The sequence below is a fragment of the Cinclus cinclus genome, chromosome 3 (assembly GCF_963662255.1).
Source record: "Cinclus cinclus chromosome 3, bCinCin1.1, whole genome shotgun sequence".
Lineage (NCBI taxonomy): Eukaryota > Metazoa > Chordata > Aves > Passeriformes > Cinclidae > Cinclus > Cinclus cinclus.
Window position 1 is genome coordinate 48,866,251 of NC_085048.1, and position 22,107 is coordinate 48,888,357.

Genomic DNA, 22,107 nt, shown 5'->3' on the forward strand with positions numbered 1-22,107 from the left:
GAGTTACAAGACTAAGTGGGATGTGCTGACAATTACAGATGGAAAAGTTTGGCATTAGGAAGTAAAATGAATCCTTTAATTTTCCCTTTTAACGTATTATAGTGATCCGCATTAAGGAAACATTAAGATTCCATCCTTTGATGCCAAATACTGCTGGGAATATTCTACTAGAAATAAATTCAAAATGTCACTTATACAATAAAAAGTGAGATGTTTTAGATAAAACAGCTGCCTTGAATATTCTACCTAATGGAAACCTGAAAGCCTGCCTCTATTGGGTTTTATTTTGGAAAAATTAAAAAGAGGAAGTCTAGACACCCACTTTAACTTGTCTAAGATTTTGGAAGAATAGTCAGAACTGATTAAAACTTGTTCTCACTCAAGAAAATGGGACAATTATGCTTCCAAATTCTTACTGGTTTGCTTTTGGAAGGAGGGGGTGGGGGGGATGTGGGTGAGGACAGGGATGGGAATGACTGTTCCAAAGGATGTGATACTGTTAGAAACAGTACAAACCTCTGGTTCGAGTTCCGGCAGCATCAGTCCTCTGCACACCACCAGCAAGCACCATGGCTACTGCCAGCTTCACCAGGTACAGTCCAAAAACTTGAGGACATAAGCTAGCCAAAATTTCATTCCTCCCTAAAACAGGAACAAAAATGGCACTCAGCAGAGTTAACACTACCATGGACTCTCATGTATATTGACAAATAATTTGGGCAAGAAGAGTAGGGTAGGAAGGAGATTTAATTTTTTTTTCTTTAAATTGGACCTAGAGCAGTTGTTTAATCCAAACTTCCTTCATTATAGACAAGTTATACACAAGCAGCAAAGCCAATCCTATTGCAATTTAAGGAATGTATGATGTGGATAGCAAGATAAAAGGCACTAATGAAATGCCATCATGCAAATTCTTTTGTTCCACATTTACAAGTGTAGAAGCTATGAAACCTATAAGTTTATAGATTTCAAAATGTTCCCTTGAAAACTGGTGTCTTGTACATTTAAGAAAAGTAGGAAAACTTCTAACACCTATTTTGCCTTAAACCTGTGCACACATAGTGTGCTCATTTTCTCATTGTTACCTTCCTTCTCCTTTGATCCTTCTGTGTCACAGGTCCCTCTCCTCCCCCTACTATAGTCTTTTTCCAGCAGCAAAATATTTCAATCTGCTCTGCAAATGCTAGTGGTGTGGAAGATATGTAACAGGATTAATTCTGTCCTTTGAGATTCTGACACTATCACCACTTAAGGGGGCTCAGGTTATATGCCATGTGTTACTTCCATTGCTAGGGAATAAAAGAAAGTAACCCATTTTGAGAGCTTAACTTCATGTTTTAAATTTAGATGCAAGTACATGATACGGGCAAATTATAGGCATCTAATGGATGACTTAAGGTGTATGTGTTTCATTTGTAGGCTTCCTAGAGGAATTAACACACCTTTATATATCCAAAAGTGAAATGTTCAACCATGCCCAGCTCAAGATTTAACTCCACAGTTGGGAGTTAGCATCACTGAGTGACTGACATAAAATGCAGTAGTAGCCATCATTATCTCTTGAAAAAACAGTCCAGGTACACACACATTCTGTGGCCTCAGACTCCTTAGTCAGATTTGATCTCTGCCCTCAATTTCAACTCAAATTCAGACAATGATGACAACAGATATCTGTTTCAGGCATCTTGGGTAGTCAGAGTTCTTCTAATTTCCACATCAACATTCTTGTAGCCACTTCATATTTATTTATTCAGAATGGGTAATATTACATAAAATCACATTGCTCCCTGCAGGCTTCCAAAAACTGTCCTGAGAATGAAAGATTAAAAGGAACCTTCAAAGAAGACCCTGAATTACTTTCTGAACAGTTCTAATGACAGTGATAAGAAATATTCTCATTCCAAACAGCAGAAAGAAGAAATGTCATCATTCCCACCAGCAGGAAGCTAGCAATTAAATTACTTTCCAGGAAATGCAGTTCTGAAAAATCTTTGACATTGACAGGATCTACACTCTTATTGTGAGGAGGCTCACTTGAAGGAGGTTCCCACCTGCTTTTCCTCATTCTCCTTAAAGAAGAAAGACTAAGCCTTTTCCAGGGTTTTACAAGACAGACTGTCAGCCTAATAAAGTTCACTGATGAAGACCCTAAAGAATCCATTGAGCTTCTGCACAGTTGAGGAAAAGGCACTCATATTATGGAGAGGGACAGAGTTACAGACAGAACTCCCAGTAATTCCAAGTTGGCTGACTGTGGACCTTCATAAGTACAGGACCCAGCATGCTGAACCCTGACTGTTCTGGAAGCCATGTGAACTGGGAGGCTCCCCTGCACCTAACTCAAGGGCCTGGGCATCCAAGAGCTATGATTGTAAAGATTCAGAGCTCAATTTGGGATGCAGAGACAGTGTGTCAGCTCTCTCACCCCAGAGGCAACAGCTGTGCTGACTAAAGGCAGATCTGGTCCACCCTATTTCTTCTGAGAAGTATGCTGCTTCTTCCTTGATTCTAAAACACTACTCCCCCTCTTTTTTTTTCTCTGATATTAACATTCTTTCTCATTTCTTATTAATGAATGTTTGAAGAAAGACTTGAACAGAAAACTCAAAGAATGAAGATCAGTGCAGTAAGTTTGGCACTTCACCCCCACCCCAGTAAGATTAAAGTAAGAATTTCACATTCTTATAGTGGAAAAATATATTCTTGATGAATGGGTGATGAAATAGGATAATGGGGAGAAAATGTGTTCAGTCACTGTATTTTCACTCCTAACTTCAACTCTATCCAATCAAGTGCCCTGCTTAAAAGCTTTCAATTACTAACCTGCTAGGGGATCATTCTTATGCCTTTCCCAGAAGTCTTCAAATTCCTTACGAACTTCTTCATCAATTACAACCCCTGCTAGCTGCTCATTGTTCACTTTAACATAGTTGGCTTTTAAAACAAGCTCCAGGTCACAGCGTGCACCCTCGTGGAAAGGTTTCCACCTCTGCATTACCACTCCATACACTGTGATGTCATCTCCTAGAGGTAACAACAAAAATTAGTAAAATGAAATCCAACTTGAGACATGCAGATACTTCAGCTAGCTGTAATGCACAATAATGTGATCTAGATCCTGTGTTACAGTTAACAAGGTTAATAAAAAACCTAACAACAAGAAGTAAAACCTCCTGTAGTTACCAGAAGTCTAAAACAAAGATAAGGTAAACTGCTTAAGTCTGTGGTAGGAAGTTATATTTTTCCACTTCTCTTTAAGGGAGATGAATTCTTCAAAATATACCTCTGCTTGTTTCTCTTTTAGAAGAGAGGAATTCCTGATACTGTAGAAGCTCTTTCAATTAGATTACTAATTAAAAAAAAAAGCCAAAACTTACTTGGCTTCTGGTAACTCCTGTGATGAACCCCAGAATCACTTGTTAACATTCTGAGTGTTCTTCTGAGAAAGTACAAACACAAATTAATTTATTGTGGGAATGTGCTTATCTGAGAATTTTTAGTCCACTCTTCATTCATCATCCTGCCAATTAGCTTCTTTGAATGCCAAGTAGCTTTTTCCACCCGTAGTACTCCTTAGATAGGAGGTCAGGTTTCCTGGCTCTCCAAATCTATGGAGGGGCACCTCATGCTGTGTGACCCAATCTCCTGGGGAGGTTTGGTGTTCTACACTAACAAGATTTAATGTATTTGCTGTATGTCACAACACATTACTTATTGAAACTGATCTGTCAAACAGTCAAGATGTAACCTGGGTGTGCATGACAATTTATAGAATGATCATCAGCTGCCATGCTAACATTCAGTCTGAAACAGCAATGTGACAGATGAACACACCTCATTCGAGGAGCTCCCAGTACTGACAGCCACTGGACAGAGTTTAATCTCAAATGGAAAACTAAAAATGATTGTGGGTACAAACATAGGTAATTTATGCTATATCCTCACCAGACTTGCAACTGTCCACCAAATCATCTTCCAGAACAACCACCATGCAACGAGGGATGCTTCCAACAGACAGCCTCTGAACCTAGGTGATGGGAAGGAAAAGCACTTCTTAAGAACTTCACCTTTCAAAAGCCTTTAATTTACAGCTGCTCTGGCCTACAGTCCTTTCCTGGAACTGAGGTCAGCTCTTGCTTTTTACCACAAAGCTTACAGTAAGGATGCCAATGCTGTCCTGAACTTAACAATGAAAGTTTAATGCTGATACTAATGGAAATGGGATTGCATATTAAATTAGCAGAAACTGCTTGGTGCTGGGAGATCTTGTGTGATTTCAGTATCTTGCTGAAGAAAGCTCTCTAAAAGAGGTTGTTAGAAAGACCTGATCTTTTTTTAAATTATCATTTGAGTTATTACTAGATACTTCTTCAATATGTAAAGTTGACTTTGGATACTGAAGCATGTGCATGGGTTAGATAACCCTTTACTGAAATATATATATGGAGAGAATAGTCTCTATATTTTTCTGGTATTTAACTAGGACTTGACAGTTTGACATTAAGTTTACACCTAGGTGTCACAGATTAAATCAAAAACAGGAAAACCCAAACACATATTGACAAATGTGCCAATAACTCCTGTAATTCTTCTTCTTTTCTCCAGGGCAAAATCTGTGCAATCTTGTCACAGTCCATTTCCAACCAGCAATCTTTCCATTGACACTTAGAGCTTGCAACAGTTTTGAGAGCATCCACTGCACAAGAACAGTCTGAAGTAGCTTTTCATTCTGCAGCACAGGTCATACATGCTAGAATTCTGAATGTATTCACTCTCTGGTGCCTAGGAAGGTTAATTCACCCTTGTGTATTATCAAAATAGCCACAGGCAGTTCAAATCACTGTCAGTACTGATGGCACAGGCACAGTTATTTGCAGCGATCAGTAGGAAACACAAGGGAAATTCACTCCTAGTTTAACTTTACTTGTTTTAATAAGCTCATGTTGCTGAGAATCCTTCCTACCAGTGCGATCTGTGTATCACACAGTATAAATACAGGTCATAGAGATTTCCCATATGTCAGAAACAATCATTATTTGTTCATTCAATGTAGGGCTTGTTTCCTAGAAAGTTTTATTATCTTACTTTTTTTGGTATTCTGAACCTTTAAGGCCTTAATTTATAACTTCATATAGTTCTCCTCCACCTTATCTATACTTCCACCCAGGGCTACCATCAGAAAACAAACACAAATTCTGTATGCAGGTTCTGTAAGGATCACATGTGCAGTAATTGTTGAGTTCAATATTTGCTGAAGGAAAGAACATTTGCAGACACCATGTACTGACCACACTGCACAGTTATAGCTGGCCCTGGCCAACACTGGGCTAGCTTTAGTCCTCAGAAGCAGTGTTGAACATCAGCATAATGTACAGGAAGTGCTTAGAGAAACAATGCACAGTTGGGTGATAAAGGGATTCAATGTGAATGGAATTTAATCTATGGAAATTTTATCTATCCACTGGCCGCTGGTGTTTGGTACAATATTGAACGGAATTACCCAATAACAGAAGTCTGGTCTACAGGTTGGCTTAATTTTTTTAAGTCTTTGAAAGGAAATCTCTGACTAATGGGTTGCCTGGCTTCTTTGGGTCTTCTTGGGAATTTGTTTTAAACAATAGGAGACATGTGTACTTTAATACCTTCCCTTTCTGTCTATTTTTTTTCCTTACCTGTTCCTGAATTTTGATTTCTTGATAGTCCCTGCAGCAGGTAGGAGAAGACGTTCCAGAGAGACACATGAATTTGGTTGAGTTGCAGCCTTCTTCATTGAGACAGGCTGCTGGACGACAGAATGCATAGTACTGCTCAAAGTCAGCCTTGACAACAAACACGTGCTTGCACTTGTTGCAGATGTAACTCCGTTCAAACTCCAAGACCTTCACCGAACTGGTACGTATGACAGTCCCAGTAACAGACAAAAAGTGTCCCACATCCTTGGATTTAGGAATGTGCTCTCGAGTCAGCTCTGGGCAAACAGGCAAACCTGTTAGACAAAAATATGTGCAGCATAAGGCTATGCTTATCAAACAAGGATTTACAATGCAGTTAAACATAGAAAACATGCCAGACATATGAACAGTAGCCATTGTTATTACTGTTCAATAAACATGATTCAACTATTCATCTGTTGCACCATAAATCTGATTCATTGTCCTCAGATGGTGAAAATCATCAAACACTGAGCACCAGCTGAAAATGTTGCCATTTTACTCTCCCACTCTTGCCAAGGGGTGAATAGTCATGGACAGTTTCCATTCTTGGAAACAGATCCTGATGTTCTCATATCTTCATTAATTCAGGTGTTCTTTTTGCAGATGCCATTTATTCTACAACTGGTTCATCTGAATGACAAATTTTTAGTTATGCTACTTAATTGTGGTTCAGTGTTATTCCCGCAGTTAAACAGGCGTAGTTCCTAATCTTGTGCGAATTCTCAAGTCTAAGCAAATTCATAGTCGGAGAGCATTTGACCTGAAATCCACATCACATACCAGTAAACCTCAAGCACAAGGAAGACAGCATAAAAAGAATGTATAGGGGTAATGAACACAGCCAAAGCAAATTCACTTGTACATTCAAATGCTTAGTGACAGGACACTTTCCACTTGCTCTCCTTTAATTTCACCCCAGCAACCAGTTCAGTCGTGTGCTGATCCTGCTCTAGTGTTCAGTCATCATTTGGCACTAGGGTGGCTGAAATCGTCAGGAAGATTAATCTCAACAACCTACAAAGTCTTTATAAAAATAAATAGTCTTGAAATGCTCACCTGAGAAAAATATTTCCTATTCAGAAATTGAACTACAAGATACTAATAATTATAAACTTAATTTCTTAGCTTTACTTCCAAAATAGAGCTAGGAAACAGAGATTTAAAACTACAAAACTGCTAGGAAATTATGTTCCTAAGGGGATTGAAACTATTTGCGTGTTTAAGTCAAGTCTTCTCAGTGGCTTTGGCTGCTAAAAAAAGAAAAAAAAATCATATTGTCATATTTACTTCAGTGTTTTCAACTCCAAATTTCTTATTAAAACCCTTATTTCAGACATGCAGAAACACTCTAGTTTGATGCTTTTAAGTAACACTTGACCTTCTGCTTTTGTTCAAAGAAAAGATTTTTAACTATTAAACTAGTTTTAAAAGATAAGAGAATAAAGTAGAAAAAGAATAATTAAATAATCAGGAAAAGGAAGTATTTTGTAAAATTGCAAACAGTTTTTCTGTTTGACTCTAATAAAACTATTTAAATGTTCTACTGAGCCTGTTGAAATTTTCATTCTACCACAGATTTGCATTTCTAGTCAGTTCAGGGGAAGAAAAAATCCGTTATTTCTCCACCTGTTTTGGCATTTTTTCCTTTGTTCAGTATTGCTGCCCCTGAAAAAGCTTTGCAAAATGAATCACATTGGACACTAGAGAGAGCTGCAGCACTGTTGTCAGGACCATCTCTGACAATTCTGAAGAGACAAGAGTCTAAATGTGACAGTAAGAGCCTTCATTCTGATCACACTAGACTGCTTGACAAGCTCTTTAATCGAGTATATGCCTCTGTGAACCACCTATACTGTATTAGTCACAAAAAAGCTATTAGAAAATATCAGAAGCAGCTTGGCCTTCAGTAACAGACATAGTGGTGCTCAAGCTAATGATAAGTATGGAAAAATCATTTCATGGATTAGTAGCAAAAAGTAGGAGCTATATAATCAAATTCCTACAATGCTGAAATTCATATAAAGAACTTCATCTTTTACTTTCTTCAGTGAACTCAGGGTAATAATCATCCATTATTAATTACTGCATACCCACACTCCTTCAACCTTTTTCTGAACTCCTAGATGCCTTGTCCATATTGGTAGAAGGTGTTGAGATTGTTTCTTACACCTGGTGTATGCAAAATCACTTTTCTTCACTTAATTCCAAGCCTGACACACAGATGCCACCACCTGCACTCCTGGTAGTTGCCTGCTGCTCCCACCAAGAACAGTGCATCACCTTCTCATTCCCTCCTTATCTGACACGGAAATGGGAAGTGGCAGTCCAAGATGAGAATCCTGAAGGTAATCCAAACTCAGCATCCACTTAAAAGGTAACAGTATCATGGGAAAATTTTGGTGGAAAAAAGGCTATTGAAAATTTAGGTTATTTCTTCTGCAGCAAGCCTTTTGGTGGTAGAGATCATTAGCCAAATTCCATGGACAGATGTTATTTTGATCCAGCTGTACCTCTCAAGCTTAACTCCCTCTGTTCTTCACCAATTTCTCTCCAGCTTAAGGAGGGAATTATCTGTCAGTCTGCTGACTGAATTATTCTACCAATGATCAGTCAGGCTTGCTTTTATCAGTTATTAAAACTATTTGATCAAGGGGCCTAATTTTGCTGGAAGTTAATAAGGGAATATTTAGACAAAACATCACTGTGGAAGGAATGATCAGCTCCACCAAGAAGCTGATAAGAGGAAAAGGAATGACTTAAAGACACCAAGAATGCATACAGATTCTCTCCTTGCTGTACTCCTTCTAACGCTTCCTGGCAGCTTTTCAAATAATCATACTTGGACTCTTTTCATGCTGAAGCCCTGAATGATGTAAATGCATCTTAGAACACTAGGAGGAAAGTTTTACTTCATTCCTGCTTTCACAGGTACAGGAAAGTGCCCCAGGTCAAATTCTAATAAAGCACAGAGGCCATCCTTTTACCTTACATACTCAGCAGCTGTGTACAAGTTCCTCAGCTCCTGAATACCACAGGCTAAATATATTTCTGATGTATGCATTGTCATCACAATGTTTTTGTGGAAACTCACTGGAACGAAACACTGATCTATTTAACAACTGTGATTTATCCAAATTCAAGCTGCCAAAAGACTTAGTGATCATAAGCCACGGCACAACAGGGAAGGGGAGGGAAACACAGGCTGCCAGCTCTTGGCTTTGCAGACTACTGCTCCAAATTGTTATGATCAGAAATGACCAGAAGGGACGGTGCCACTGCTGACCCAGTTTCCCACAACAGGCAAAAAAGATATTTCAACCCCAGAACCTGCACTCCGCATTTCCCAAACCTCAAAGCCACTAAAACTTCCCAAATAATAAGGAATAATGATATATCATCTTGCAGTGAAAAAAATTACCGAATCCTCCATTAATGATCACGCCTTCCAAAAACTCATTCTGATTTTATGACAAGCAATTTTATAATAGTTAAGCATAAAATTCAACAGTTTTGGGTGAAATTGTTACAAGAGAACTCAAAATTTAGGTTTTGCCTCTTCTAGAAGATGGCTGAACCCGATAAGGACTGAGAGCCAACTGGCAGGTAGGAAAGTCAACCTGCAGTAAAACTTAGGAACTATGTATCCTCCCCTAAAACTTTTTCCAGGACCTTTTTTTTCCTTCTTTCTTTTTCTTCTCTTTAAACCTTCTGTCTAAAAGAAATAATGTAAGACCATCTACTGCTTTGAGGAGTCTTTGCCCTAGAAAGACTTTAGTTTAAGCCCTGACCCAGCGAGAGACACCAACGATTGCACGCAGGCCAGTGGGGATGGCCACAGCTTTTCTTTTGGGAGTTAAATCTACACACATCCACGTGTTTACACGTGTCCTTTGCCGCTTAATAAACAGTCAGGATTCCCCGCTGCAGCAAACTGCTTCAAACGCTGGAACGGCAAGACTCAAACTTGTTCATTCCACGGCGCCCCGATAGTTTGTTACAGAGTACGGAAATTCTGGCGGCTTCCCTGAAGAGCCAAGAAATGTTGGCAGTCCCGGCTGGGAGGTGCAGCTCGCTGCAGCCCCCGCCCGAGCACTCACCCGAGACCCTGGCGTGGAGGTTCTGCTTGAGGCTGAGCTGCGCCGGGTCCGCGCTCTCCTGCAGCGCTGCCAGCGCAGCCCGCCGCAGCGCGCTGTCGAAAACCGGGAGCACCTGGCTGGGGAAGGCGTTGAAGTACTCCCCGATCTCCATGTTGGTCTCGAAGAGCGTCAAGGCGTCGACGACGACGGGGTAGTGCGCCTGCTCGTCCGCCTCCCTCAGGATGCCCAGGATTTCGTCCCTGTGGTGCTCCAGCACGTAGGACTCGAACACCTGCCCGATGAGGCTCACCTGGTCCGCGCTCAGCCCCATGGTGTCCCTGCGGGGACAAGGCGCGGGGGGGCGGTCACACAGCGGCGCTTCCCGGTACGGCCGCGCGCCGGGCGGGAAACTTTGTCTTTCCCTACGAAAAGCCCATCGCGGAGCCAGGCGGGGCGGGGCGGGGCTCACGAGCTCGGGCAGGGAAACCTCGTCACGGCAGCACCTCCACCCCGCCGCTGCTCCACACCGGGACCGCGCCGGGTCGGCGGGGCCGGCCCCAGCCCCCCACCCCTCAGCGACGGCTCCCGCCGACCCGACCCGGCCCGGCCCGCCCCGCCGGCGTGGGAGGGGAGCGGGCGGGACGCTCCTCCCCGGTAGTGGGAGGAGCGAAGGCGGGCGGCTGAGCTTTCCCTCGCTGTGCAGGCGATGAAGGCCGGCAGCTGCCGCAGCGCCTTGCTCGCTCTCCCGCTCCGGCCGCTTCCACCACGGCAAGTTTTGAAAACGGCCAGGCGGGCGCGTCCCGTCCCGTCCTGTCCCTCCTCAGCGCCGGGCAGCGAGGGATGCGCTGCGCTCCCTGCACCCCGCCAGGCCGCCCCTCTCCCGCCGCTTCCCGGCGCGCCGAGGCAGCGGCCGCAGCTCCCTCACCTGGCGGGAGGAGCGGCTCCGTCCCCGCCCTCCGCGCCGCTCCACGCCCGGGCCCGGCGGCCCTCAGCAGGGAGGGGCGGGACGGGACGGGACGGGACGGGATGGGATGGGATGCCGGGGCGCTTCCCGCGGGGGAACCGGCCCTCCAGGGAGTAGGCGAAGGGCGGCAAGCCCGGCACGAGGGACGCTCCAGCCGGCCGGCTTCTCGGGAACAAAAGATCCAGCTGCGGGCTCTGCGTGCAGCCGTGGCACTGTCCGCACCCCGTGGAGAGAGACGCTGCTCCGGCACGGCGTGGGGGATTGCCGGGCGCGGGAAAGGGGCTGCGGGCAGGGGTAGCCCCGAGGTAGCTGAAACTGCTTCATACAAGTTCCCTCTCCACTCCCGCGGGTTACACCTCAAAGTCTAAATTTGGCTTCTGTAGAGAGAGCTGCACGACAAACCAGCCACTTCCCCGTTGTTCATGAGGGCATAACACAGTCTGAGGAGCTTGGGGATTTTATTCTTATCGTAGCCGAAAAACAGTGTTTTCTGCATGCTCTGTAGCTTTTGCATTTGCCTAGAATTTACAGTATGGTATTTTGAATAGTTTCTTATCTGTATTATTATTCCCTGTGTATAACCATCCAGTGACATGCTCTACAATTATTTAAAATATTTGAGGTATTTTAGCTAATTATGCATCAAAATTGTGTTCCAGGCTATTACAATCTGGTTTAAACCCAGAAGAGCAAATAAAACTAAGTCTTTATATATATAAACAGAAAGAACAAAAATACTCAGATTATACCTAAAAGCATGAATAAAACCAAACGAGGTTAAAGGTTGGTGCAAAACAAAAAGATATGTATTTTTTTATAGTAAAAGAGGCAAAGAAAAGAAAGGAGAAAAGAAACAAAAAAAAGTGTGCTTGGGGGGTGGGGGTGACAGGGAGAAAGTAACAGAGGTTAGGTAGAAATACATTGCCTTTCTGAGGGTACCAGCAATTGTCTTCTGAGTTACTTGTGTATTTTCTTGGTACCTCTGAAAAGGCATTTGAATCTTTTTCATATGTCCATTCAAGTCTTGCAGTATCACAGAGCACAGCCTAATGTCACCATAACTTCAAAGTGCTTGAGTGATCTTTAAACTTTTCTCAGTTAAGCTTCTCACTCCCAGGGCCTCCCACTGTTAGCCTGTATTAATGATGAATTCTTGATAGACACTCAAAACAAAAATCACTGCCCATGTAAGATCTTAACCAAAAAGTGTACTACAATAACACCAATAGTTCTATAATAAAAATGTGTCAGAAGAAATATACACAGTTCATATTTTAATACAAAGTTTTACAGTTGGTGGAGGGGCCGATCAACACTTTTCAAACAAAAATATCCTTTAGATGCCTTATCAAGTTATGATGTATGGCTTGAATAAATAAAATAATCAGTGCCTTAATAAAACTAAGATAAGTAATTTTAATGACTAGTATGCTGGGGTTCTTTCCTTCCTATTTAAAAGTGATTTTAACGAATAAGAAAGCTGCGGTGGTTACTTCAACTCTTGATAATATTATGTTACTATCTGTGGGTTCATCTGAAAAATGTTTGGCCAGCAGAGAAGGGAATGGTTTGGGAATGTTTTGGGGGAAAAATTATGTGGAACTCCACAGGTGCTCTAAATTACAAAACAGACGTCTCTGAATTGCTACTCCACGTGCTATCAGAAGAGAATTTCTGCATAGGACTCCTGTCTGGCAAATCAGTGGAGGGAACTTCAGTTACCTCTCTTGCATTGCTTGTCAATACAAACTTCAGGGTACTTGTAGATGTGCCTAAATCCTCACCTGAAGGAAACAGTGTTTCCAGCGAAAGACTGCTTCATGGGGATTATAAAGAGGAAGTGTTTTAACCCCTAGGTATGTCTCTAGAAGAAAAATACATTTTTGTTTTATAAAATGGTCCTGTTGTAACCAATTTAACATCTGCAAAGGCACTGCTGAGATCTGCACTTAAAATATAAATTGATCACTATGCAAATTCAAAACAAGCCTTTTCTCTGGCATATGTTTTTAGTGCCAACTTTAATCAGTTTATAGTGCTGGTTTTGCAAGGTACAAAACCAGGCTGCTATTTTCTAATGATGGGACACAGTTGTTGCTGCACATTTGTTAGCACAGTTACCTGGCTTCTGGTGTGACAAAGCTGTCAAATCTCTGAATTCCCGGAGGTGTCCATGTGTGCTTCCTCAGACTGGGTTTGTAGTCTAAATAACCAGTGCAGCTGCCTGCAGGTGGGGCAGCTGTTTTTTCATCTACAGAGCAAGTAGCAGATACTGGTATGTAAAGGCTATGATCAGACAGTGGTTCCTACAAGAAAACACTCAAATTTCTTAACAACTTACTATTATCTAACAACAACCAGTAACTGTTACGTGCATAGGTAAGTAATGAAGAAATGTTTACTCAACAAGAAGTTATCAAAAAATTTATTAGGCCCTTTTGAAAATCCATGAAATAGCCTTTTTTTGAAATCATGGTGCAAAAAAAAGACAGGAAAAAGTAGTTGTTTCAAACTAGTGGATGGACAGAATGCTGGCACTTACCAGCCTGAAAAGTTGTCTTGTCCTGAGCTCAGAACACTTGCCTGGTCTGGCTTTGCTTTCCACTTGGAATAATGGCTTTCTTACATAAACCAGTATTACTATTTTTGTTTCAGTTCCTCCTGATAGTCTTGGGTGGTAATGAAGACAAAGACTTAAAGCTGCTCTGTTTTTCAGTTTTACAGAATACAGAGTGTGCCCTCAATCTGGGTTTGTTCTGTTCCAGGAGAGCACAAGAACTGCCCATTAATACTGTGGTCAGGGTAGTGGTACAGTGTGCTATTTGGACACTGCCAGCAAGGCTGCACAAAGCTGAGAAGGGCTCACGGATCCCACAGGTTAGGGAAAGATTTAGACCAGGCAGCATGAATATGGTGGGATGTCCACGTGGCTGGAAAACTTGGGCTCCAGACCCTACCCTAAAGTGCATCTCTTGGCAGCCGAGGCTGAAGCTGCTTATGAACTCATGAATCCGTGCACCTTTAGCATTTTTCAGACTACCAGATACTGCAAGGATCAGAAACACAATGGCACAGCCATCACACAAGTTCCTTAATCCCAAGAGCCAGATACTGGGTTCTTCTACAAATATGAGTTACAGAGTTCTTAATGCCATTTGGTAGAAAAAAAATTTGTTCCTAGTTTCCTCTAGTTGTTTTTTTTGGGGGCATTTTATTTTTGGTTGGTTTTGGGACTTTTTTTTTTGGTGGTTTTTTAGTTTGAGGAAACTGATAAGGCAGTAGTACAACTGCTGCTAACTGAGTGCTTCTTAACATTCAGATGACTACTAGTAAAAAAACAATGAGTACACCTTTCACTGAATAGGTAAATGTAAAGATCATTATCTTCATATTCCTGATGCAGCTATTCATTCCATATGTGAAAATGCACAAATGAAGTTGAGGATGGGAGAAGGCAGCTGATCCCTTGCAAAGCATGCAAGAAAAAATACGCAACACTCACTTCAGAACATTGTAACAAAATGATCTAGTGAATTTTATTTTGGGTAACAGCCAAGAAATCTGACATTTTGCCCAATATGGCTTTTTTCTAAAATTAAAAAGTTGCATATTCCTACAGTTGAGTCCACCAGCTACAGAAAATCTGATATATACATTTTTAATCCATGGCAGCATCACCAGAATACAGCTTTCAGTGGTGTTTTCAAGGTGAATTATATGATAGAAGTTTTTAAATGTGCATTTAGAAGATTTTTATATTGTTTATATGAAAACATACAAATTTTTCATTTATACATATAGTACATATAAAACTCATTGTAATTAGCAAGTATCTTCATCTGGGTATTTACCTTTGTGCATATAGCAAAAAAAGAATGCAGTTAGGGCTTTAGATTAAATATTAAAATTCAAGACCTTTGTATATGCTAACTAGAATCTTATTCAAATAACTCAGACATATTTTTCCTGCTTTTAAAAGATAAGAGATTCAGCTTAAAAATACATTCATAAAACAAAGACAATATTCTCCCTGAGACTACCAGTGTGAGTTAATTTGTGGTAATCTTTGAATGAAAAAATATAAAAAAGACAATAAGCTCTGGTTTTCCCTATGCTGCAACAAATTTCTTGAGCAATACTGACATCATAAAAGGTATAGATTGGGGAATCATGCTCACTAGCTGAAAAACAGCTTCATATATCAGTTTAAGAAAAAAAAATTAATATAGACAAGGGAAGGTAAGTTTTAATGAAAGATCTGTATCTGTAGTATGTATTAATGGGAAAAAGCTGTGTAGTTGGTTTTTGTTTGTGGCTTAGTTTTCTTTTTAAGACATGAATTTTATCCAAAGCAAGACTATATGCTCATAATATAGATTCTTGATTTACACAGAAATACCTAGAACAGTTTTCTAAATATTTCAAGCATTTTTTTTTTGATGTTCATGAAAGAAATACAGAACCTGTGGGAATAATTTATGCTTAAATTCAATGATAACATTTTTGATTATAACTAGATGGTGAAGTCTCTTAAGCAGTATGTGAGGAGACAAGCCCTCTTCCCAAAGAACAGCTCCTGGTTTGTGGCTTTTTTAATCTTCTACCAGAATCCATCTGCTCTGAAGGCCAGCAGCTACACACTAGTTTTATATAGCATTCTTCCTTTTAAATGTTAGCCAGAGAAGGTTTTTAAACTGCTACAAAGTAATAGCACCAAGGTGCATTAAACATATCCCACCCAAATTGGAGAGAATGAGAGATAAATATTTTTCCTTTTACAATTTAATTTGTATTTATAGTAACCATGCAATTATGTTATTTGGGGGTAAAATCCTTACCTGAAATCAAAGAAAACACATTTATAGGAAAAAGGGGAAAAGCATTATGTTTGTTCTACCAAAATTTATTATGTAGTAATTACAAAGTTTAAAGATTCTTCAATTTAAAATAAAAATAATAGTTATAATTACACGCATTATATAGTACCATGTCAGGTGATTCCAACACATAACATGAAATACAGTGCAGTTTCAAATCAGAAAGACAAATACTTTCTCATTCACAGTGTTTGACAAATTACAGGAAAGCTTGTTCACATGAGGGTTTACTTAAGGTCATGCTCTTATAAACAGTCCACATCACGCTGTGCCACAAAAACAAATCATCTCTCAGAATGTAAAGTATCGGGCAAACCACTCCTGGCGTTGTGGGTCTGGTGAAGCCACTGGTGAGGCATCAGTCTGAGGAGGGCTAAATTCACAGAAAGAAAGAAAAAAAACATTTATCCTACAACTACGTGAAAAGTACAACTGTTAGGAGAAGGGGAAAAAATCACAGAGAAGATTCAGTTATGAACACAGTCTGTTTTTCCATGGATTAATTGTCAGTGAACCTTAGGATGTGATTTAATGTCTCCCTATGGAATCTGTGATCATCCACTCCATTGGAGAGCACCAGCAGCACAAATCAGTTCATAATCCACATTACAGGGTGGGCAAATAATATTTTGGAAAACAATTTTAAATCTCATAAATAGCTGTAGTTTTCAGGAAGAATAAAAACTTTTCTCTTGGAAAAGCATGACTGTTGAAGGTCCTCTTTTAGCATCCTTTTCCTGTGGTAAAGTTAATTGTGAAAAATATGATGCGAACATCATATTTGTAGACATGTGCTCACAAAGACTGACTCAACTGAACAGAAATACACACTTCTGTAATAATTAATACCCATCACAAATACCACTTGCAATTGTTCATGCACATGCTTAAAATATGCCAAGATACTAGAAAAAACAAGCTGCTGTGTTGCAAGCAGCATTTGGCTCCTCCTTGAACACTTAACATTCTCACAAAATGAGCAGGAAAGAATAATTTAATTGCACAAGTTCTTTTATCAATAAAAATTGGTAATAAAAAAATCTCTGCTATAGGATAACACAGAGCACAAAACAATTTGGAGTGGAAACTCCAGCATCACAGGCCATGGGGTCATGCACATGCATTTTTATAGATACTTGAGCATATTCATGCACATAACATGCAGAGGAGAAAAAAATAGCAACAGTACTTTTTGTTTTAAAAAAATATTTTCTTGAAAAATACTGTTTTTCGTTATCTATTTTAGATTCTATCATTTGTTTCCCTTTATAATTATCAGCGGCTAGGTATGTGAACTTTTACACTGAACCAAAGGAGAGAACAACCAACCAGCTGTGGAACAAGTAATTACATTTCTCTTTAAGTTGGCAACTTAAGAGGTAGATCAGCACCTACTAGATACAAAGTACAACACTTCGTTGCATTTAATATGTGGTTGTATCAAGATAAAAGATTAAAATCCTGCCTCTAAAATGCCATTTTTAAGTTATTCAATTCAGTAGATTATTTTGTGAGGGAATTACTTGAGACTTTAATGCTGGTTTTGATTACTGGAAGCTCAGCATCAAGCACCCAAGCCTGTATATTTCCTGTTGCTGTAGTAAGGTTACTCCTATGAAACAATGTCATACAGGTGAGGAAAGAGGAAACACAAAACATTCAACTAGCACAGAAAATAATTTTCTTACATAAAAATCTTTATCACATAATATTAAATAAAAAAATCTCTGTGCTAGTATCAATTTCTAAATGAAAATCAGTAAATAACACAAACACCTGAATCCATTGTTCATATATGTAAACAATTGGAAGCACATGGATTCTGTTAAGGTACTTATAAAGATTTTCGAAGTCAAGGCTTAGGAAAAAGTGAGAGAATATTTCACATTTCAGTAAGGTCTACAATAAAAAGGAGTACTATAAAGAGGTTATAATTATAATATAAAAATTAAAAATGCCACAAGAGTACTTGTACCTCTGAAAGGCTGATAAAGCAAGTGGTATTCAGCTCAGTAAGAATGCAAAATTTTCCAAAGTTAAGCAAAAAAAAAAAAAAAAAAAAAAAGCAAAAAAAAAAAAGATTGGTGAGGCAGTGCTCACCTCAAAAACGTCTTGGGCTCTTTGGGTGGCATTGGCTGTGGTAGTGGTTTGCTGCTGTTGAACTCAATATCGTGGATGGGTGAGTTAGGAATGGGGTCCAGGCGGTTTGGATGTCCATTGCCCACCACTCCGCTAGATTCCAGAGCACTTAGATTGGGGACACTCACAAACCTGTTTGTTGATTTATCGTTCTTCTTCTTTTGCTGCATTAAAAATAACAAATGTAAGGAAGGCTTCTTGCACCAGGACAGATGAGGACATTGGCTAATTTAGAAGTTTTATTGATGGCTGGTTTGGAGGTTTTTTTGAAGGACAGGAATTTTTACAGTTGTAGTTTTCTGTTTGCTTTGACCTGAACACCACAAATTTTCACAGGAAAAATCAAATTTCTAATAAAAATGATTAAATTATTATTATTTAGTGTTATAATCAATGAGTATACCACATGAGTATATGATCTTTCAATATAACATTTTGGTTATATTGAATCATAGGTTCATTTAAACATGTATTGGTTCTATTTAAACACTGGAGGTTGACAATCTTGTGCAAAATTTCCTTTCAGTCTGTTAAACCTTTCATGTTTACTTAAATCTTTTCTTCATATCTGTGAAACAGCTCCACTATGAAATGCAATTACAGCAAATTTGAATGATAAAAAAATTGGTTTCTGCAACACATTTCACTCCATCACTGAGGCACATTTTGGTAACTGGACCATGAAACCTATAAAGACACCTACACTTCATTTACAACAATTACACCCTCTCAGTAAGAAAAGCATTACAGCAATACACTAAAGATAAAAATATGACTGTACAGGAGTCCAGGTTTTTTTGCACAAAGTAAAGGCCTGGCTTTGATGCTAATACAGCTGCCACTTCTAGACGCCAGATGGCACAACTGAACATGTTTGGGTTTTTTTTGGTTTTTTTTACAGTACTCTCTGTACTTACTTTGATACTATTATAAATACTATTACTATTTTACATTCTAGAACAGATCATACAAGGGAGTCAGTGATCCTCTCTGTTTTTATAGAAATTTTAATGCAGAAGGATGTTTCAAATGATTCCATTGCTTTTCTTTTAAATGGCTGACAGGACGTGTATTTTTCTGGCTTCATCACATTTTTCATGTCCACAATAAAATACTAAAATTGAAAGTGCCTTATTTCCAAAAATAGGAGTTTTTGACATATCCAGAGCAATTAAAAATCCCTTGCTCAAAAATACAATAAATTACGCATTATTTGAATATAACAAAGCAGCTAGGAGAAAAACCCCTAAAGGGCTTATTAACTGCATATATTTGAACTACATAAAATGAAAGACAAGTGGACTCTCATGTTGTTTCTATATAATATTTTCCAGCAGAATTCCACCTGGAACAGGAGAGCTGCTCTATTTGAGGTTGGACATGAGTTCAGCTAGAGACAGACAGTCTCCTATTATTTGTTTGCACTTTCTTCTCTTAGGCTTTCTACTAGCTTTGATTTCAGTGCCTGACCTCTCCAGGGTTGGCATATGTAAACAATACTAATTGCAGACACATACTCTTAGTTGTGTTTGGCAATATACAATTAAAACACCCTGACAATTTAACAGAGAGCTATAATAGAAAAAAAGTGGGTTTTAAGCATCACAGTGAGTGATCATCAGATACAAAGGATTAAACTAAGACTGCCCCATACATATCTGGTGTAGTAGTAAAGAAACAAGAAATAGTTTGGTGAAAGTAACCAACTGCATGTAAAATACACCTGCAAGACAATACATGCTGTAATTAAAACAGTGTGTTAAACGAACTGTAATTAAATCTGTGTGCTCTACAGGTGGCTCATTTCTGGAAAATTAATGTTAGCCACATAACTGCATAGAAAAATACTATTATTTATATAATATTCTCTATAAAACAATCTTTGCTTCTGAAGCAGTCAAATCTGGAGAGAGAGAAAACTGTATGTATTGTTCCCATGAAATTCATGCAAAGTATTAAGAAGCTTTAGATGTAGGGACGTAGTATTACACTAAACAGATCAATTGCAGAAATTAGGGAAGCTCTAACACATACTGCAGTGGCTGTAATTTTGCATTAATATGCAAAGCCTGTAGTAACTCATAATTTCTTTTTTTTTTTTTTACGAAAAAAAAGAAAAGAGAATGAGATTTTCAGTTTCTTTGTAATTCATTCTCTAATAACACAGTACGTGCTTTGACAAAATAAAGTAACATAGTCCACAAGTTATGAAATGAAAGACCAGAATGTTCTGGCATACAAGACACTTTAAAAGTTTAAACATTTTAAGTGATAGAAGCATATTATAAAAATATGTGATTTGTCACTATGGAAATCTGATGCTGAAGTACTTTTCCCAAACACTTCAGACTTCACACAAAACAAGGTTATATACCAAATAGTTACATTTTACATCTTTGTAAATGGGTGGTTCAGACAGACTTCAACATTTTCAACCAACCACTGAAATTGTATCTGGAACTCCTGCTATTGTCTCTAATGGGCCCTACATTTCTTTTATGCAGTTAGCATAAAAATTAGGCACCTTGAAAAGCTTGAGAGAGCTGCTGGGCTCATGAAAATCATAAGAAAATATTGACATTTTGCAGCAGAGTTTGTGCAGAACTGTGAAATATGCTGATCTGATGTGAAACTGCAGTAAGGCTAGCTAAAAAACACAGCCTGATCTCAAATAATGGGGCTAGACCTCCTTTTAAATAACCTGAACCTTGACCACTGAAGCTCTTGAGCATCTGAGCTGCTCAGGTTGTGCCCCTTGGGTTTTAGCCTCTGCTTCAGAACCTTCCCAACTTCTTTTGTCTCTACAGCTGGCACAAATCCCTTCCCCCTCCATGCAAGTGAAATAACCTGTAGGTTATCACAAGGAGGAAGGAAATGTCAGAGGACTCACTCCTGAAGTGGTGAAAAGGAATAGTATTTAGACTAGAACAGACTGACTGGATTAGACTACCACAGTCTATTCACAATCCTCAAGAAGGAATGCTGCTGGCTTTTGAAGTCACAGGAAGGCTACTATGCCGGTGTGTACAGTAGCCTTCCCTGGCTGCTATTCTGCAGGATGGAGAGAACTGGCAAATGCTGCTACTCAAGTTCCTTCATTTGTATAGGTGGTGACAGTAACTAAGAAGGCTTGAGACTGACTTCAGTCTCTTGCAGCCTCCACTGTCCATACTGGTTTGCCACTCCACTCCTCTAATCTTACTCTACGTCTTTCCCCCTTCAGAATCATTCCACACCATTTACAAATGCTTCCCCTCCCCCTTTTACCCTTATTCCCTTCTTTTTACTGTCCCCTCTTCTTGTCTTTCTAATGCTCTTCCACCCTGAGAGCTTCCCAAAAAGTGCAAAGTGCCCTTGCACTTTCCATAATACCCAAGAAAAATTAAAAAACTAAAATCGGTTAGGGGTGTCACTGCTCTCTATTGCATGATACAGTTCTACCCTTTATAGCCTTTCTTTCATTTTTCCATTTTAAATTTGCAGTTTTGTGATAAGGAAGTGTGTTTTATGTCACACATGTCAAGCAAACCAGGGCAACAGCATCAGTGGATCTCTCAACAACACAGAAGAAACAAACCTACACAAAAATAAGTAGACAAATGGAAAACTATGTTCCTTGTTTTGAACAGGTCTGTTAAGAGTGATTTATGTATAGATGCAGGCACACACACACGCACATATATCTCTTCTTTTTACTATCTTTAGATTTCTTTTTCTTTACTTTAGCAATGAAGTCCATGGAACATACCTTCACCAATGGATTAATAACACCAACATTAGGGCTTGCATTAAGCATTTTGTTGTAGTTAGTCTCCCTGTTTACTAGTTCCAGCTGATAGAACTTTTTGTCCTCCTAAAAAGAATAACAGATAGAAACTCCTTTTTATGCATTTTCAACCAGTTAGTGGCCAAATCTGCCTGTAAAATGTTCTCAAATAAATTTATACTTACATGTAAAAATAATCTGGTCATTCCAAAAATTGCATTTTATGTTTATATATTATTATATGGAATAATCTAAATAATTTCTATTTATGCAGTTCCATGGTCCTGAGAGTGAGCACACCCTAATGGATTATGCCTAATGCAAAAGACTCAGTAAATTCTGTAATCAGTTTTGATTTCCTCATTCCTTCTTGCTTCTTAATTAGGTTCTAATTAGACTAACCCAAGTCAGGGTGTTGTGCTCTAAATTTGTAAAACTCAGTGGGTCAGGATCTTGGTAGGAACTCCACAGAAGAAACTACTTCTTACATGGCTTACATGGCTGGTTTGTCCCAGGGATGGAGGCAGGAGACATCTGATAAAGGACGTACCAAAATACTTCCAGTAATAAT

At 39.4% G+C, this 22,107-nt stretch overlaps 2 protein-coding genes across 4 annotated transcripts in view; both read right to left on the reverse strand.

Moving 5' to 3' along the window:
* Positions 1 to 10,121, reverse strand: part of MCM9 (minichromosome maintenance 9 homologous recombination repair factor) — a 47,432-nt gene extending 37,311 nt beyond the window's left edge. Inside the window, exons 1-5 of the mRNA XM_062488759.1 lie at positions 9,812 to 10,121; positions 5,673 to 5,986; positions 3,946 to 4,027; positions 2,824 to 3,024; positions 517 to 642 (exon numbers count right to left, since the gene is read on the reverse strand). Of these exons, the coding sequence (XP_062344743.1) occupies positions 517 to 642; positions 2,824 to 3,024; positions 3,946 to 4,027; positions 5,673 to 5,986; positions 9,812 to 10,121 (1,033 nt within the window). The remainder of the gene's footprint in view (positions 1 to 516; positions 643 to 2,823; positions 3,025 to 3,945; positions 4,028 to 5,672; positions 5,987 to 9,811) is intronic.
* A 5,801-nt stretch (positions 10,122 to 15,922) lies between these two features.
* The window catches only part of FAM184A (family with sequence similarity 184 member A), a 71,740-nt gene continuing 65,555 nt past the window's right edge, over positions 15,923 to 22,107 (reverse strand). For 2 of the 3 annotated variants that reach the window (XM_062488760.1, XM_062488761.1), the window contains 3 exons: positions 21,519 to 21,623; positions 17,732 to 17,934; positions 15,923 to 16,004 (listed from right to left, as the gene is read on the reverse strand). In XM_062488760.1, coding sequence (XP_062344744.1) covers positions 15,923 to 16,004; positions 17,732 to 17,934; positions 21,519 to 21,623 — 390 coding nt within the window. The remainder of the gene's footprint in view (positions 16,005 to 17,731; positions 17,935 to 21,518; positions 21,624 to 22,107) is intronic. The other variant, XM_062488764.1, reaches the window with a different exon arrangement.